Consider the following 19,265-nt stretch of genomic DNA (forward strand, 5'->3'; position numbering starts at 1 on the left):
ACATAGCCTTGAATGACAAAATGTGCATTCAGCGCACGTAGGGTATAGCTACTCTGTAGTCTTTCTGTTTCTCGGGGAGAACTATAACATTCACATAATATATTCTGCATCATCACTTACCACCAGGTGAGATTGCAGTCAAAAGCTAACTTGTATCTGAATAAAAAAAACCTTATGCGTGCTCTGACTTCTGACGCACTAGACCAGTTTTTCAAGCCTATTAAAATTTCAAAACACAAACAAACAACAATGTGGCTTATTTATCAAACGCACGTGGTACCTTACATAAATGTTAGGTAAGGTATCTTATAATAAAATTGTAGAAAAGTGGTGTCTGTACAATGGAAATATATAAAAAAAGTAGCAGGGGTTGTTATTATATCGATGTCGAACCCGAAATTGTAATTAATTTTTTTTTGTCTGTTTGTCTGTGTGTTTGTGCACGCTAATATCAGAAACGGCTTATTCGATTTAGATACGGTTTTTCTAATATATTGTAGTAAGCTTCACTTAAGTGAACATTTAGGGTTTATTTCATGTCAATCGGTTCATAAATAAAAAAGTTATGTCAATTTAAAGAATCACGGCGAACATTTTTAACGTACAGAGTACGTACTACACGCCTCGCGCCTGAGCGTCCGTGGCTATATAAAGCGCGCTGAGAGCTATTCCACGCGAACGAAGTCGCGGGCACAGCTAGTATAAAATATAATTCGGAAAGCGATACATAGTGGAAGTACGCGGCGCGTGCGTCGAATATGTTCTCGTCAGTCAAGGCTACGTCTTTCATTCCGGGATCATTACTCTATGAAAAACATTCGATTAAGGTGGAAGCGACGGGCCTGCCCGCGAAATTCAAATTTAATTTGGTTTTTCGCACTTTGTAAAATGATACGACAACGTAGGCTTATGGTATTTTAATTGCGACAATGGCAGTATCATCCTCACAGGTTTACATAAAAATCTTTACTGGAAAGGGTCCAGTTTTAGAAATTAGCTCTAGTATCGACTACTTTGTGTGAATTAGTCGATACTAGAGCCAATTTCGCGGGCAGACCCGTCGCATCCACCTTAAGGGTTTCTCGTTGTATTGCGGAACCCTAAAAAACTTTTTAAATTAATTGATTGTAATTTCAAGCTCGAAAGTAGCCGTTTTATTATAGGCCACAGACCATTACTAAACACCATGAAACCGCCATAACAGCTTACATAAGCGCAGCGCAAAGTGTTTTTTATATAGTGTTAAGTAATACATTTAGGTCATTTAAAACTAGTTTTTTTGGGGTTCCGTACGCGATATTGGTACTGATTCTGTTGGCAACTAAATTTTAGAGTATTCGTATCCTCTTCTTGCTAATGCAATATGAAAAGGACAGACATAGTTTGACAGATTTAAATTTAATTTAGAGCTGTCAAAACTCGTGACTTTAGCTGCCATTTGCGAGCCTATTGTTTAAATTTGTAGCGTGCAATAAAATTTAGAGACTTTACATGTAAAATTCATGCTACTGTAGAGGCATGCAGCCTCTTTTAAGACCGGCAGCTGCGAAGAAAGCAACACACTTTGCAGCTGTCACTTAGAGAACACAATTTCGGAACGATTCAAAATATCTTGCTGGCCTGGACGAACCCCGGGCAGCGCATTTCAACGAATTCACTTCAGATCATCAAGACCGAAACACCTCGGTCTAGCATCAAGCTCCGGACCTCGTTTTTCTACCACAGTTTTAATTGTAACCAAAGCACATATTGTAAATACAGCCCAAGTAATACAAGTAATAATATGTAGTGGTATTTTTATTTATCAAGTTATCTATCATACGCTGCATGGCTGCTACACTACGTCCTTTTTTGACAATATTAAAAAGAGCAGGATGCAGATACTCCAAATTTAGTTTAGAAAAATAGTACGGAATCCGCGCCAATCAAATCTTTGGAAAGAGCAACCACCGAGATTCCTGCTAGTTCTTCTCGATAGGAAAGGCATTCCGAACCAGTGGTAGACGCATTCGACGATTCAAAAGTACTTGTAAAAGTTTAATTGAGTAAAAATATTTTGAATTTTTTTATTTTTATTTTTGAAGGGTGCTAATGGAACCCTATCAATAAACATACCACCAAGCTATAATAATAAATTCAGATACAAGTTAGCCCTTGACTCTAATCTCACTTGGTGGTAAGTGATGATGCAGTCTAAGATGGGAGCGGGCTAACCTGCAAGGGGTATGGCTGTTTTTATTAAACCCACACCCCTTTGGTTTCTACACGGCATCGTACCGGAACGATAAATCGCTTGGCGGCACGACTTTGCCAGTAGGGTGGTAACTAGCCACGGCCGAAGCCTCCCACCACACGTATAGGTAAATAAGTTTGTTTTGATGCAATACGAATCGGCAAATTGCATCGCCGGCGCACGCGCATGGTCCGAGAATAATTTAGGTGGAATGATATAAAAAACTAGTTTCGGATGACCTAAATGTGTTACAAGTTACAACATGGACGATGTAAAAAGATAATGTTTGAATACGAAAATCTGACTTCTGCTATCTGAACCACTATACATACAATCAAAAGCTTAATTCATACTTCCATACTTAATATTATTCATGCGAAAGTGTGTGTGTCTGTCTGTCTGTTAGCTTTTCACGGCCCAACAGTTTAATCGCTTTTAATGAAAGGTACAGAGTTAGTTTACATCCCGGGGACGGACATAGGCTACTTTTTATCCCGAAAAACAAAGAGTTTCCACAGGATTCTTAAAAGCCCATCCATTTTACCGTTATATGAATGACATAGGCAACTTTTTATCACGGAAAATCAGAGTTTCTTCGAGATTTTTAAAAAACCTACATCCTATAACTAGTAATATGTAGGTATATCAAAACTATAAAAGCAAAAAGTTTTTTCGGACCGTTTGTTTTTGCTGCTGACCGTACCTACGTAATATCGTTTCTGTCCAAATCATCGCGTATCGAAGGGCCGAGTGACTCACAGCCCATTATGTCAGAATGCGGCTCCGGTTTTTTGGTATCCCACCACTACCGGGGATCCGCGAGACTCGGATGAAAACCCTTTCCCATCTATCAAACACTAGCTAATGCCCGCGCGGCTTCATCTGCGTCGATTTTGATTTTTTGACGTGACAACGTCTTATAATTCGATAGAGCCGGCTGCACGCACGAAAAAACATGACTCATGCGACGTTACCTCGCTCTGAGGCGTTCCATGTAAGGCTTGAAGTGCAAGCGAGAGCGCGGAACGAGCGACAAAGAAGCACAATCGGCCTTTGTTGTCACGTTCAACTATCGTCAGTAAATCGACTTTACAGACAACCAATTTTTTTTTTTAATAACCAGGAAACTCCTAGATTTTTCAGGACAAATAGTAACCTGTCCATCCCCGGGATGCAAGCTATCTCTGTAACGGGGAGATTTATAGATCGCACTCTGACTTTGCTTGAACTTAAGACAGTGTTAAAACAAGACAGATGTAAATCTCTCACATTTTAACCCCGACCCAAAAAGACGGGTGTTATAAGTTTGACGTGTGTATCTGTGTATCTGTCTGTGGCATCGTAGCACCTAAACTAATGAACCGATTTTAATTTGGTTTTTTGTTTGAAAGGTGGCTTGATCGAGAGTGTTCTTAGCTATAATCCAAGAAAATCGGTTCAGCCGTTTGAAAGTTATCAGCTCTTTTCTAGTTACTGTAACCTTCACTTGTCGGGGGTGTTATTTTTTAATTTACACTTGTAACTCAATATTAAGGCTAAGTAAAGTCAAAGTGTGCTCTATAAATCTCGTCAAAATGGGTTAAACGGGTGGACTATGAAAAGCTATTATAGTTGGCATTAGGTTGCGCTTTCCTGCGCAAACAAATTTTGCCAATCATCATCATCATCACGATCAACCCATTTCCGCCCCACTACTGAGCACGGGTCTCCTCTCAGACTGAGAAGGGTTTAGGCCATAGTCTGCCGCGCTGGCCCGATGCGGATTGGAAGACTTCACACACCTTTGAGAACATGGAGAACTCTCAGGCATGCAGGTTTCCTCACGATGTTTTCCTTCACCGTTGAAGCAAGTGCTATTTAATTGCTTAAAACGCACATAACTGAAAAGTTAGTGGTGCGTGCCCGGGATCGAACCCCCGACCTCCGATTAGGAGGCGGACGTTCTAACCACTAGGCTATCACAGCTTGACTTTTGCCAATGCGACTTATAAAAGTGGTAGTGCCTACTGTAACTATTACACTACTGCAATTCACCTTCCTATTGACCTTGGTTCACGTAAAATGTATACGGAACCAACGCACCTTAATTAAGGTCACACTTATCCTTAATTGGGCACGTGCGCCAGTGTCGATGGAGCCGAATTCCTTTGCCTTTTTTTGTCAATTTCTTTTTTTTTCTTTTTCCTTCATCGCCGGTAAACATAGCCGTTGAATCGAAACTTGATCGAATTGAGAGGCGGTTTATGTAATCAATATTAATAAAAATCCATATCCATACTAAATATTATATATGCAAAAGTCTGTTTGTCTATCTGTCTAGAATAGAATACAAGTGTAAATTATTTTATAACACCCTCGACAAGTGAAGGTTACAGTAACTAGAAAAGAGCTGATAACTTTCAAACGGCTGAACCGATTTTCTTGGATTATAGCTAAGAACACTCTCGATCAAGCCACCTTTCAAACAAAAAAAACTAAATTAAAATCGGTTCATAAGTTTAGGAGCTACGATGCCACAGACAGGTACACAGATACACACGTCAAACTTATAACACTCCTTTTTTTGGGTCAGGGGTTAATTAAAGTAAAAGAATTTCCATATTGGTCAGTTTATCTAGTACCTACTTATTCACGGTTTTCAGATTTTTTCCTTTACCTGTGCTATAAGACCTACCTACCTGCCAAGACGTACCCTATAGGATTCTTGAGAGACAGACAGACAGACAACAAAGTGATCCTATAAGCCTTAATATCCGTACTTCAAACAGAAAAAAGGAACCCTTATAGTATCCGGATTCCTTTTTTCTGTTTGACGTACGGAACCCTAAAAACAACATTAGGGTTAACCCTTAAAACAACATAAAGGTGGCAAGTGATAATTCTCGCAAGCCCTTCGACTGCTAAACCCGGTTTACTATTTATTATACGAGTAACGATGTAGTAGGTATATACTACTAGCATACTACATTAAGAGGGCTCTCTCCGTCACTCGTTTCATACAATCGTAGTTCCAATTTCATTTGAATATTAAGCAACCAAAGTCCATGAAATTTTGCAGACATATTCTAGAAACTAATATCTATGTCTGTGGTTTTCCAGATTTCTGTTAAAATATTCGGTTTCAAAGTTACGCGGTCTTAAAAATTTTCATACAAATCTTTGAGCTCCTGTTATTTTAAAACTACATATTTTTAGAAAAATCTAAAACACCACAGACACAGATATTAGTTTCTAGAATATGTCTGCAAAATTTCATGGACTTTGGTTATTTAATATCCAAATGAAAAAAATAAGACCTTACTTCATAGGATCATTTCTATAGTAAGCTCTTAACAAGACGCACACATCATGTGATCCAAATGAAATTGGAACTACGATTGTATGAAACGAGTGACGGAGAGAGCCCTGTTAAACACGACATTAAAGCTAGTTGTAAACACTATAATTACACATTGAAATACTACAATACGTCAGGCGTAATTGCCTCTAGTTTATGACGACCTCCCTAGCGCAGTGAACGCTGCGGTCTCATAAGTGAGGTCCTAAGTTTGATTCTCAGCAGCGGCTTCGGCCGTGGCTAGTTACCATCGTACCGGCAAAGGCAGCTTTGCCGGTTCTTTATGTATCCACCTAGGCTGTATATTTGAAAAGTTACGCGATCTACCGATATCTATCGATAAAATCCACAAGTGTAAATTAAACATTTAGGTACAACACCCCCGACAAGTGAAGGTTACAGTAACTAGGAAAGAGCTGATAACTTTCAACGGCTGAACCGATTTTCTTGGATTACAGCTAAGAACACTCTCGATCAAGCCACATTTCAAACAAAAAAAAAAATTAATTTAAAATCGGTTCATTAGTTTAGGAGCTACGATGCCACAGACAGATACACAGATACACACATCAAACTTATAACACCCCTCTTCTTGGGTCGGGGGTTAAAAAATAGCTATGTTTAGGGCTAATTTTTCAATCGTCAAATAACTTTTATCTGAGGAATAAATTTGACGTTTCGACAGATTTCCTATACAAAAACTGTCAAACCTCAAATTTAAGTCTCAGATAAAAGTTATTTGACGATTGAAAATCGACCCTTAATGTACAAATAAGGTATGATAGCCTAGTGGTTAGGACGTCCGCTTCCTAATCAGAGGTCTAGGGTTCGATCCCGGGCGTTGTACGCGCGTTTTAAGTAATTAAATATCACTTGCTTTAACGGTGAAGGAAAACATCGCGAGGAAACCTGCATGAGACCTGGCCTGAGAGTTCTCCATAATATTCTCAAAGGTGGATGAAATCTGAATATAGATTTGGCCAGCATGGTACTCACAATCGAAACAGAAATCAGGAAAATAGTAAATTATCTATTAATCTTCATCTTACAGAAACAAAAATACATGAAGACAATGTGTTAACAGTGAAGTGAATTAAACTAACCAAACATGGCGTTAATAACTGACAATACAAAACTAACCGTACTAGTTTTAGTGAACTTTATAGTTAAAAACAATTGCCAAAGTGATTTAAACCAAAACATTAGTGACTATACAAAACCAATAGAAATATTAAGAGATTACGACGAATATACAATAAATGCTGAACCAAAAGTGATTGAACCAGAAAGAACGCTTGACACAGAAGATGAATCACTAAACAAATCAAAAGAAGCTGTATATAAGACAACTGTACCAACAGATAGTATTCAAAGAACAGTTATGTACGATGATATATCAGAGACAGACAGAAATATAGTTGAGAAATCAGATACAGAGTATGATAATAACAGAGATTGTGTAGATGAAAATGAGGATACGGTTAAAACTACGATGCAAGACGTCACAGAGACTGCAACGGGTTACACTGTATCTATGATGGATGGTAACTTCTACAACAGAGACAGCGTAGTGGATGTTCAAAATGAGAGCAGAGTCAATGTTCAAGTGAGTTATTGCCGTTAATCCTAATCCATACTAATAATATAAATGCGAAAGAGTCTGTCTGTCTGTCTGCTACGTTTTCACGGCCCAACCTCTGAACCGATTTTAAAGGGTACAGACTACAGACTTGTGATACATCCCGGGGAAGGACATAGGCTACTTTTTATCCCGGAAAATCAAAGAGTTCCTACGGGATTTAAAAAACCGAACTCCACGCGGGCGAAGCCGCGGGCATCCTCTAGTAATAATACAAATGCGAAAGTGTGTCTGTCTGTCTGTTGTCTGCTAAGTTTTCACGGCCCAACCGCTGAACCGATTTTAATGAAATTTGGTACAGACTTGGGATACATCCCGGGGAAGGACATAGGCTACTTTTTATCCCGGAAAATCAAAGAGTTACTACGCGATTTAAAAAAAAATCTATATCCATGTGAACGAAGTCGGAGGAAGGAGTAAAATTGTACCTACTTTGAATAAATGATTTTGACTTTGACTTTGATATGTTGTAAGCTTGTAAAGGTCCGCCTTTGGTGACGCGAAATGCTAAGATGATAACCTTTATATTTCAGTCAGAGTCCCCTTCACTCGTGGCCACAACAAGGTCCATGGATAGTGTGGAGGAGACCTCTCCAAGAGCAGACCAGGAGGACTATGAGAGCTCAGGGCTGAGGAACCCGAAGACAGAAAGTAGGTATATTCACCTTTCTTTTCAGGGTTCCGTACCTCAAAAGGGAAAACGGGACCCTTGTAGGATCACTTCTGTCTGTCTGTCTGTCCGTCCGTCGTGTCTGTCAAGAAAACCTCTAGGGTACTTCTCGTTGATCTAGAATCATGAAATATGGTAGGTAGGTAGGTCTTATAACACAAGTAAAGGAATAAATCCGAAAACCATGAATTTGTGGTAGTTAACAAAAATTATAATGTGTTTCAATTTTCAAAGTAGGATAACTATACCAAGTGGGGTATCATATGAAAGGGCTTTACCTGTACATTCTAAAACAGATTTTTATATATTGTTATGCATAATAGTTTTTGATTTATCGTGCAAAATGTCGGAAAAAATACCCGAGTACGGAACCCTCGGTGCGCGAGTCTGACTCGCACTTAGCCGGTTTTTCATAACATAATGAATCCCCGTCTTACAGTTCTGTAGGTTCGTAATGTATGGGTTACCTGGGAGAGAACACTCTAGTGATAAGGTCGCCCTTTGTTTAATAATGTGTATCATATATTCTGTCTTTGTAATTTTGTAACAATAAAGTTGTTTGAATAATATAAATAAATAAATAATGTTGGTAACGTATTTTTTCTATTCACAGCCGACAAACAACCCATAGACAAGCGGAAGATCGACAAACCCCGTCCTTTACCAGCATTAAGCAAGAGTTCGACCCTCAAATCCTGGCTGGAAGACTCCTGGCTCCGACCCCCAGCGGGGATCCTGGTGCCCTTGCGACCCCTAGCTCTGAACAGGGCTTTGGGGGTCTGGAACGAGCTGGCGAGAGAAGGGGTTAACGTGACTGACGTCGTTATAGTGGGATATGACTCTAACGGTAGGTGGTGTTCTTTTTTAGGGTTCTGTACCTCAAAAGGAAAACAAAACTCTTATATGATCACTTTGTTGTCTGCCTGTCCGTCTGTCGTGTCTGTCAAGAAAACCTATTGGGTACTTCCCGTTGACTTAGAATCACAAAATTTGGCAGGTAGGTAAGTCTTCTAGCAGAAGTAAGGGAAAAAATCCGAAAACTGTGAATTTGTGATTATATAACACAACTAGCGACCCGCCCCGGCTTCGCACGGGTGGACACTACCACGAAAAATCCTATCTATTTTCCGGGATAAAATATAGCCTATACGGATTCGGAAGAGTCCCTCTAAGTAATGGTAAACGAAATTTTGAAATTGGTCCAGTAGTTTTTGAGCCTATTCAATACAAACATACAAAAATACAAAGGTTTAATCTTTATAATATTAGTATAGAAAAATTAAAATGTGTTCACGAAAAATTTATTCACTAAATCACATATAGATGGCGCAGACCGTTATTAATTTGCAGAGTTATACATGAAGGTGTTAGGTATATCTTGTACGTTAAAACGGAACCCTCGGTGTGCGAGTGCGACTCGCACTTGACTTTTTGTATTACCTAATTTAGTTCTAAATTATTTCACGATTTCATCCGCGTAGATTTCGGTTAAATAATAATCAATTTAGAGCCTCAATAGCTCAACCGGTAAAGGAGTGGACTGAAAACCGAACGGTCGACGGTTCAAACCCCGCCCGTTGCACTATTGTCGTACCTACTCCTGGCACAAGCCTGACGCTTAGTTGGAGAGGAAAGGGGAATATTAGTCATTTAACGTGGCTAATATTCTTTAAAAAAAAAAAAGTCTTCAACTATATTCATGCAAAAAATTACTTTCATCCGCTGCTCCTTTGCGGCGTGATTGAAGGACAAATTAAAAAGCAAACACACTTTTGCATTACCTCTATGATATAATACCGATAAATAGATTTTCTACATCAATTAACTTCTTGTGTAACAGCCAATAATTACGATTATGATTATTATAATTGTCAGTTAGTGACGTTAGATGACTTGAACAGGTCTAGGTGTATCTATGTCCCTGCGCAATAGAAGATAAGAGGGGTCTCTCCGTCTCTCGCTCCATACAAACGTAGTTCGTCTCTCATTGGAATACTAACCAATCATACTCAATGGAATTTTGTAGAAACGTTCCGGGAACTAATATCTATGCCTGTGGTTTTCCAGATTTCCGTTAAAATATTCGGTTTCAAAGTTACGCGGACTTAAAAGTTCACATACAAATCTTTGAGCCCCTGTAATTTTAAAACTACATATTTTTAGAAAAATCTAAAACACCACAGGCAAAAGATATTAGTTTCTAGAATATGTCTGCCAAATTTCATGGACTTTGGTTGCTTAATATTCAAATGGAATTGGGACTACGATTGTATGGAGTAAGTGACGGAGAGAGCCCTGTTTACGTAAGCTTCCAAACTAAAACCACTGAAATGAACATATACAAATACGCTGGAAAAGGTGTGCTAAGCAAATGACAGTTATTTTTTGTTCGAAGCGCCCAACCGAGCGTTACCGGGAATTAAAATTGACAGGTTTTGTCAAAATGGTTAGTGTTGACATGTTGACACTACGAGTATGTTGAACCAGATGTCTCATCACTAACTTTTAGTTCCTAGTACGCTCACATGACTTTCACTGTTGCTATCAGCGCCAAAATGGCGAAAATCAAGTTGCTTCAAAAACAGGCCGGCAATCGTAGGTCCAGCGTATTTGTATTAATAGATATCTGTGGCCAAAATCCATCTCAAATGTACCACCAATGGACGGCAAGAGTTTTTTCATTTGTCAACCAATTTAGCAATCACTACGGATTTCAAACAACCAACAGTAAAACTGATTAACCGACTGAGTATTAAGTTTACAATGCAACTGCCTTACCATAATAGATCGATTGCAGACTTCACAGAACAGACAGAAAATTATAGAATTTTCAAATTACCTGGAACAAAATAAGAAAATACAAGTGTAAATTAAAAATTTTCAACACCCCCGACAAGTGAAGGTTACAGTAACTAGAAAAGAGCTGATAACTTTCAAACGGCGGAACCGATTTTCTTGGACTATTCCGCGCCTACGATCCAAAGTATCTGAGTTTTCCAAAACATCATTTTCAAATAAATAATTATGTATATCTAGGCAACGTCCATCTTGACAGCTTGACATTTGTCAGTTGACACTTGAATATTATGAACCTAAGGGTTATCTAACCTTCTTTTCTACAAGAAAACTAGAAAATAGCTGATAACTTTTAAATGGCTGAACCAATTTTCTTGGATTATAGCTAAGAACACTCTCGATCAAGCCACCTTTCAAACAAAAAAAAGTAAATTAAAATCGGTTCATTCGTTTAGGCGCTACGATGCCACAGACAGATACACAGATACACAGACACACAGATACACAGATACACACGTCAAACTTATAACACCCCTCTTTTTGGGTCGGGGGTTAAAAATAATTAAACAAATCATCATCATTGATAATGATTATCAAGCCATTACCGGCCTAGTGGGGTCCCATGAAAGAATTGTGAAGTAAAGCGTGACATGAAGTTGTTGGATTTTTTTTTAAGACTATTAGCCATGTTAAATGACTAATATTCCCCTTTCCTCTCCAACTAAGCGTCAGGCTTGTGCTAGGAGTAGGTACGACAATAGTGCAACGGGCGCGGGGTTTGAACCGTCGACCTTTCGGTTTTCAGTCCACTCCTTTACCGGTTGAGCTATTGAGGCTCAAATTTTCCCTAAAATAGACATTTTTCAAGGGCGATAACTTTTAAAATGAATACAATTTTACTATATTAATTGTTTTAAAGCATAAATAATGCCGTGTGGACGGCAAGATACTATTCTCTGCGCAGTTTCAAATTTTCAAAAAAAAAACTGACTTCAAAAATCGCAAACACTAAAAAGTAAATAAAAAACAATTTTTGTTTCTACACGTGTAATGTAGTATGAAGTCCAGCATAATAAAAGTGTTTGTGGTTTTTGAAGTCGGTTTTAATTGTTTTTTTTTTAAAAAAAACACAATTTTTAGTGGCCCACTGTACTAAAATATGCTATGCCTAGTTAAAAACCTACTGGTTACATTATAGCCATTATACTAATTGCGAGCAATTTACTCTTATCCATTGAGGAGTTCTGTTCTCCATCTCCGAAGATATTCATCAGATCTTCACCAAATTTATATGGGACCACCTGCAAAGTATACTCTTTCAAACGACAAAAAAATTTCAAATCGGTCCAGACGTCTTTGCGTAATCGGGAAACATACATAATTTAAAAAAATTAAAAAAATCGACGAATTGAGAACCTCCTCTTTTTTTGAAGTCGGTTTAAAAGCCTCGCCTGTGCAGTTTGGACTGCACACAACAAGACGGGGCGTATAGCCGGAGCGTAAGAGCATGTTCCCAATTGTCGCCTGTCGGGCCCAAATTTTAATCGGATATTCCAGTGGCAGAACATTTTATATGAAGTTATTCACACTTGTCTGAACCCGTTTTTGTGTCAAAATGTTCTGCCACTGGAACATCCGATTAAAATTCGGGTCCGACAGGCGACAAGTGTGAACGGGCTGTTTCACCTAACATAATATCAATTTCCGAAACCATTCAGACACAATAAGTAATTTCGCTAGCCAATTATAGTAAAACTTTTTGCTGAGTTGCGGCGCGGCGTTAAGTGGAGCGGAACCTTACATAACTGGACGTTCTCTAACCAAGGTTAGCTTACGGTTCTCGATCGAAACGTGCTAACTAACCATTGATAGCAATCTATCGCCGGCTCACTACAGAGTACGGGTCTCCTCTCAGAGTGAGAAAGGTTTGGCGTTGCGTTGCGGTTGGAAAGTGCGAATTGGCAGACTTCACACACCTTTGAGAACATTATGGTAGACTCTCAGGCATGCAGGTTTCCTCATGATGGGTCTCTCCGTCACTCGCTCCATACAAACGTAGTTCCAATTTCATTTGAATATCAAGCAACCAAAGTTCATGAAATTTTGCAGACATATTCTAGAAGTTAATATCTATGTCTGTAGTTTTCCAGATTTCTGTTAAAATATTCGGTTTCAAAGTTACGCGGTCTTAAAAATTCACATAAAAATCATAGAAAAATCTAAATCTAATCTAAAAATATTAAAATTACAGTGGCTCAAAGGTTTGTAAATAAATTTTTAAGACCACGTAATTCTGAAACCGAATATTTTAACAGAAATCTGGAAAACCACAGGCATAGATATTAGTTTCTAGAATATGTCTGCAAAATTTCATGGACTTTGGTTGCATAATATTCAAATGAAATTGGAACTACGCTTGTATGGAACGAGTGACGGAGAGAGCCCTCTTAACGTGATTTTAATTGTTGGCAGGTGTGAACTGGCGGTCCCGTCACAACTTGCAGCCTTCCTCAGGTGGTAATACTGATCGAGCGGTAGCTGACGCCCTCGCCAAGTTGCTGCTTAAGTATCAAGTAAGTTAATTGTAAAGGAAGTTATTTTGCATGCCACTCCATGTCAGATGGTAGTTACTGTACCGAAAAGCTCATAACATCATTTGCACTCCTCAATCTATGCAAATAAATGAAATGAAATGAAAGTTTAAAGGGTCCATTATGATTAGATCATTATCTCAACCCATTGCCGGACCACTAATAAGCCCGTGTCTCTACCCGTAAATTAAAAATTTATAACACCCCCGACAAGTGAAGGTTACAGTAACTAGAAAAGAGCTGATAACTTTCAAACGGCTGAACCGATTTTCTTGAATTATAACTAAGAACACTCTCGACCAAGTCACCTTTTAAACAAAAAAAAACTAAATTAAAATCGGTTCATTAGTTTAGGAGCTACGATGCCACAGACAGATACACAGATACGCAGATACACACGTCAAACTTATAACACCCCTTTTCTTGGGTCGGGGGTTAATAAAATGATGATGGTGATGAACGTAAATTTAAAAAGTTACCCTGGCCTCTAGTATCATAGGTACGTAAATAAATCGACGTGCGGCGTTTGACCTTAAACATGTTATAATAATGCGGCAAGCGATTCTTCCAATAAAAGACAAATCAAACCGTGAATTTTACCGACATACCTGAACAATAGTTCAAGACAGGTGCGCACATGGGTACAGAAATTAGCCACACTTGATACATATTTATGAATTTTTTGCCTTGCAAAAATACTAAGCGATTTTTCCTTAAAACAACTAGCGACCGCCCGCCGTTTAGAGTTTATCAATGACGAACTAACAAACAATTCTTTCCTCTTTAAAATATTAAGTATACATAAAGAAGAGTCTTAACTCACTGACTGAGTCATCAATCCCCAGCTGAACTTGAACAGAAAAGGCTGAAATGCAGATTCCCTTTATATTCTAGACAATTGTTATGGCCGGATTTTTATTAACCCCCGACCCAAAAAAAACGGGTGTTATAAGTTTGACGCGTGTATCTGTGTACCTATCTGTGTATCTGTCTGTGGCATCGTAGCTCCTAAACTAATGAACCGATTTTAATATAGTTTTTTTTTGTTTGAAAAGTGGCTTGATAGAGTGTTCTTAGCTATAATCCAAGAAAATCGGTTCAGCCGTTTGAAAGTTATCAGCTCTTTTCTAGTTACTGTAACCTTCACTTGTCGGGGGTGTTGTAAATTTTTAATTAACACTTGTTTCTTTTAACAGGGAGTCTATTCTGATTCTACAAATGATGGGACCATGCGAGCTTTGGCATCCGCAGCAAAACTGGTACCATACGACAGTGCTTTGTTCGTGGTTACTGACAAAGGAGCTGGTGATCCTCAGAGACTTCCACTGGCTTTAAGGGCTTTAGTGGAGAAGAGGTTGAAGGTAAGAGCACACTTAGCACGCTAGTCTAGGAAAATATGTTTGACCGAAAGGCAATCATCATTGCACCACGTGGCATATCAGTAGTGAATGTAAAGTTTGGGGGACCATGCAGGCCTTAGTGGAGAAGAGGTTGAAAGTAAGAACACACTTTACATACTTGTAGCAAGCCACAAATGTTATTCTTGTCTAGAAAAACATTAAGCCCTAAAGTCAATCATTGCACCATGTGTTAACAGAAAGGGCATAACAGTTGTGAATGTAAAGAAAAATTTAAGAAAAATATAAAAATTCCGTTAGTGGGATGGATTACCGGTCCGGACTCCAAAGTGGATAGACCTTAGATTAAAGACTGTATGGATAGACGGACACACTTTTGCGAGTATACAGCCTAGGCTGGCTTTTTCAGTTTAGATATCGACCCCCCAGGTTTCAAGCTGGTCTGAGTTTGCTAACCTTACATAAGACATAACAGACTATTAGAGTTATGTAAATATTTTACGTGTATCACTACTTTTTTCTTAAGGTATACACAATATGGACGGATCCGAACCACCCATCGATAGAGTCAGAACTGGCCCTCCAGGACTTGAGGAACGTTTCCTCGCACACTGAGGGAGAGGTCCTGCCTTACTCTTTGCAGATCACCGTGAGTTGTTCTTGTTTATCAATACATTGTATGGCATGGAATAAGTTTTCTTAATGAGGATTGAATGGTGAGGAGAGAGGATAGGTGTTGCTCTGAGGGTATTTTTATCATCTTAGCCGGGGCTTAGCTCTCTTTGAGGAAATTTCAAAAAGGGTTATCGAGTTGACCGTGGATCCAAAGAGCTGGCAAACCTATCCTGGAAAGAGAATTAGTTTTGCCATCCAAAGGGGTAATTCTGCCAGTATCTTGGGTATAATGCCTCGCTGCGGTGGTCTCGATGAAGTTTTAGATTTTTTATAGGCAAACTATCACACTAATATCATAAACGCGAAAGTTGTGTGTATGTATGTGTGTATGTTTGCTACTCCTTCACGCAAAAACTACTGGACGGATTTGGTTCGGAGTGGAAATAGATTATACATTGCATTAGCACATAGGCTACTTTTATCCCAGAGAAACAAAGAGTTACTACGGATTTTTTTAAAACCTACATTCATGCGAACGAAGTCGCGAGCATCAGCTAGTTAAAAATTTAAAAAAAAAAACCTTTTTTAGGACACGGATGGCTCCAGTAACCTGGCATCAGAAACTGAGCTGCAAGAGTGGGAGCCAATGGCGATGCCTGAAACCAGGAGAGCAAGGATAACCAACCACCCGAACGTCGATGTTTTTGATGTAAGTTTACATTTTTTTTAAAGTTCGTTCGTAACGTATCTCCAAAGAATATACCGGTCAAGTGCGAGTCAGACCCGCGCACTGAGGGTTCCGTACTCGGGTATTTTTTCCAAAATTTTGCACGATAAATCAAAAACTATTATGCATAAAAATAAATAAAAATCTGTTTTAGAATGTACAGGTAAAGCCCTTTCATATGATACCCTACTTGGTATAGTTATCTTACTTTGAAAATTGAAACATATTTTAATTTTTTTTTAAATGATGTCACCACGAATTCGCGGTTTTCAGATTTATCCCTGTACTTGTGCTATAAGACCTACCTACCTACCAAATTTCATGATTCTAGGTCAACGGGAAGTCCCTATAGGTTTCTTGACAGGCAGACAGACAGACAGACAGACAAACAGACAACAAAGTGATCCTATAAAGGTTCCGTTTTTCCTTTTGAGGTACGGAACCCTAGAAATGTGATGTTATTTAATAAACTTTTTATTCGTTACCTCAATTGGTACTTCAGTCTCTACTACTACACATAATACAACTAACACTTGAATAAATCAGAAAAAGTCCCCACAAAATCAGTTTTTATCTTTGGGAGAACCCATGACAGGATTTCCCCTAAGAAGGTTATAAAAATATTTGGATTACGTGATGGAGGATTGGGAATACCAACTCATGGTTAGTCAGTCAGTTTCATCATACTAATGGAGTTTTCAAACCATCTATCTGTATACAGACTCTTCTCACGAGACGCCTTAGTGAAGAAGCCATAACCCTCGGCATACCAATCGAGAATGGAGTCACTGTTCTGAGGATATTCATCGAAGGAGACGTGGACCATGCTGTTCTTTACCCACCAAATGATGGTAAGTTTCTAGAAACTTCTATGTGTTCAACACACCAATTTCAACCGTATGTCAAAGCTCACGCATGGCATTTCACGGCCCAACAGTTTAACCGAAAAAGAGGGATAAGTTTGACGTGTGTATCTGTGTATCTGTCTATGGCATCGTAGGTCCTAAATTAATGAAGTGATTTTAATTTAGTTTTTTTTTTGTTTGAAAGGTGGCCTGATCGAGAATATTCTTAGGAAAATCGGTTCAGTTGTTTGAAAGTTATCAGCTCTTTTCTAGTTACTATAACCTTTACTTGTCGGGGGTGTTACAAAATAATTTACACTTTTTTTACTCTTTTTAACCCCCGACCCAAAAAGAGGGGTGTTATAAGTTTGACGTGTGTATCTGTGTATCTGTGTGTCTGTGTATCTGTGTATCTGTGTATCTGTCTGTGGCATCGTAGCGCCTAAACGAATGAACCGATTTTAATTTAGTTTTTTTTTGTTTGAAAGGTGGCTTGATCGAGAGTGTTCTTAGCTATAATCTAAAAAAATTGGTTCAGCCGTTTAAGAGGTATCAGCTCTTTTCTAGTTTTCTTGTAGAAAAGAAGGTTAGATAACCGTTAGGTTCATAATATTATGTCAATAGACAAATGTCAAGCTGTCAAGATGGACGTTGCCTAAATACATAATTATTTATTTGAAAATGATGTTTTGGAAAACTCAGATACTTTGGATCGTCGGGGGTGTTATAAAGGAGATCATTATTTTTGGGCCTTTTCTGAAAGTGCCGGCCAACGAAAAAAAATGGTACGGATCGTTAGAACTAACCATTTGAAGTAATAGTTAATATGGCAGAAAAGTTGTAGGATTGCTCTGAACCAAGTTATACAAGGTCGAAGATTCATCATTTTCATACATTTTATTGATTTCTAAAAGTGCTGGGAAACATAAAATAATGTTAGATATTGCTAGAACTAATGATTTGAAGCAATTGTCATTATGATCCGAAGGCTGTGGGGCCATTATATGTCGTGTTATACAAGTTATACAAAAAATTAATATACTTTGTATAATTAATTGTAACCGATTTTATGATTTTGTTACTGTTCTGATTGTTTTATACGAATTTGAATACACGTACAATTATATTGACTCCCACGAAGTGCTGGATCAGCTGCAATGTGGACAAAATTCGTTTATACATACCTGGATTGTATGCGGCCTTGTGATACTAGGTGATCTCATCCAGCCATCTCCCAAACTTCTGCCACTGGGATATCTCCGGCGAGCTCTGTGATGAATGCACCATTTGGTTATAAGTACTGTTCACCATAGTAACTACGGGCTTGCTTCAGTCGATAGCTGCCCAAAGCAACCTGCATCGATTCTTCCGTGAATCTAGGAAAGTCATTGAACGGAGGATGTCGGCTTCTATAGCCTGGAAATGAGCTCTTCTTCTATTATAATTATTGTGTGTGATAACAAGTTCTGCTAAACTGTTTTGCGCATTGACCAGTTCATGGATTTTGTCAAGGAAATCACGTCTGTAGTACACGTTATTATGCTAGAACATGATAGCTGTTTAGCGATGTTACCGCGATCCTGAAATAATCGATCACGTTACTTAATGCACGGTCACTCTGATCAATCCTGAGCAAACGAAAATCTCTTTTAAAGCAATTGTTCATCACTTCCACCATCCAGCGGCAAATGGTAACAAGTTTAGATTTATTGGTTTGGTCAGTAATTAGCTGGGTTTCATTTAAATGTTTTGTTTCTAGCATTTGTGTCACATAACCGCATGCCTCAAGAAAAAAGGCTATCTATAAAGGGCATGTACAGACAGATACAGGCATGTACATATATCTTCAGAAAAGCACTAATTACTTTTTTCAGTGAAAATCATACCCTAACCACAAGTTCCAAAACCACTAAAAGCCTTTATATTTGTTGCGATGGAACAATAATCTACACGCTGCAGCAACTTACAATGCCTAGATTTTAAATGATACCTTAAATGATATAGAAGATTTTTACTGGATTTTTATCTTAGTCCATGGTTTTGGAGATACCATAAACAATCTTGAGGTAATCTTTCTTTCTTGAGGTGTGCGGTTATATGGCACAAATGCCAGTAACAAAACATCAGTAAAAACCCAGCTAACTACTGACAAAGCCAATAAATCTAGACTTTTTATCATTTGCTGCTGGATAATGTAAATGATTAACGACCGCTTTGGAAGAGATTTTTGTTTACTCAGGGTTATTCAGGATTTGTAACCGGACATTAAGTAACATGGTCGATTATTTCAGGATTTTGTCAGCATTGCTGAACGGCTATCATCTTCTGATAGACAACAACGTGCATGCACGTGATTTTCTTGACGTAATCCATGAACGGCCAGTGAGCAAAACAGTTCAGCAGAACTTGTTATCACAAACAATATGTAATTATAATAGTAGGAGAGCTCATTTC

General features: G+C 38.5%; 2 protein-coding genes and 1 non-coding gene across 10 annotated transcripts in view; 2 read left to right on the plus strand and 1 right to left on the minus strand.

The window, feature by feature from the left end:
• The window catches only part of LOC123879738, a 94,989-nt gene that overhangs the window by 48,440 nt on the left and 27,284 nt on the right, over nt 1-19,265 (minus strand). The gene's annotated exons all lie outside the window — the stretch shown is intronic.
• LOC123879740 overlaps nt 1-19,265 on the plus strand; it is a 51,528-nt gene that overhangs the window by 10,236 nt on the left and 22,027 nt on the right. For all 5 annotated transcript variants that reach the window (XM_045927642.1, XM_045927641.1, XM_045927643.1 and 2 more), the window contains 8 exons: nt 6,622-7,176; nt 7,743-7,860; nt 8,493-8,726; nt 13,148-13,248; nt 14,463-14,627; nt 15,151-15,273; nt 15,829-15,948; nt 16,688-16,817. In XM_045927642.1, the coding sequence (XP_045783598.1) occupies nt 6,679-7,176; nt 7,743-7,860; nt 8,493-8,726; nt 13,148-13,248; nt 14,463-14,627; nt 15,151-15,273; nt 15,829-15,948; nt 16,688-16,817 (1,489 nt within the window). In that variant the 5' untranslated portion in view covers nt 6,622-6,678. The remainder of the gene's footprint in view (nt 1-6,621; nt 7,177-7,742; nt 7,861-8,492; nt 8,727-13,147; nt 13,249-14,462; nt 14,628-15,150; nt 15,274-15,828; nt 15,949-16,687; nt 16,818-19,265) is intronic.
• On the plus strand, nt 5,525-5,603 carry LOC123879752. The gene has a single exon (XR_006799064.1). It is a non-coding gene; the product is annotated as a small nucleolar RNA U3 (small nucleolar RNA).

The sequence above is a fragment of the Maniola jurtina genome, chromosome 28, assembly GCF_905333055.1.
Source record: "Maniola jurtina chromosome 28, ilManJurt1.1, whole genome shotgun sequence".
Lineage (NCBI taxonomy): Eukaryota > Metazoa > Arthropoda > Insecta > Lepidoptera > Nymphalidae > Maniola > Maniola jurtina.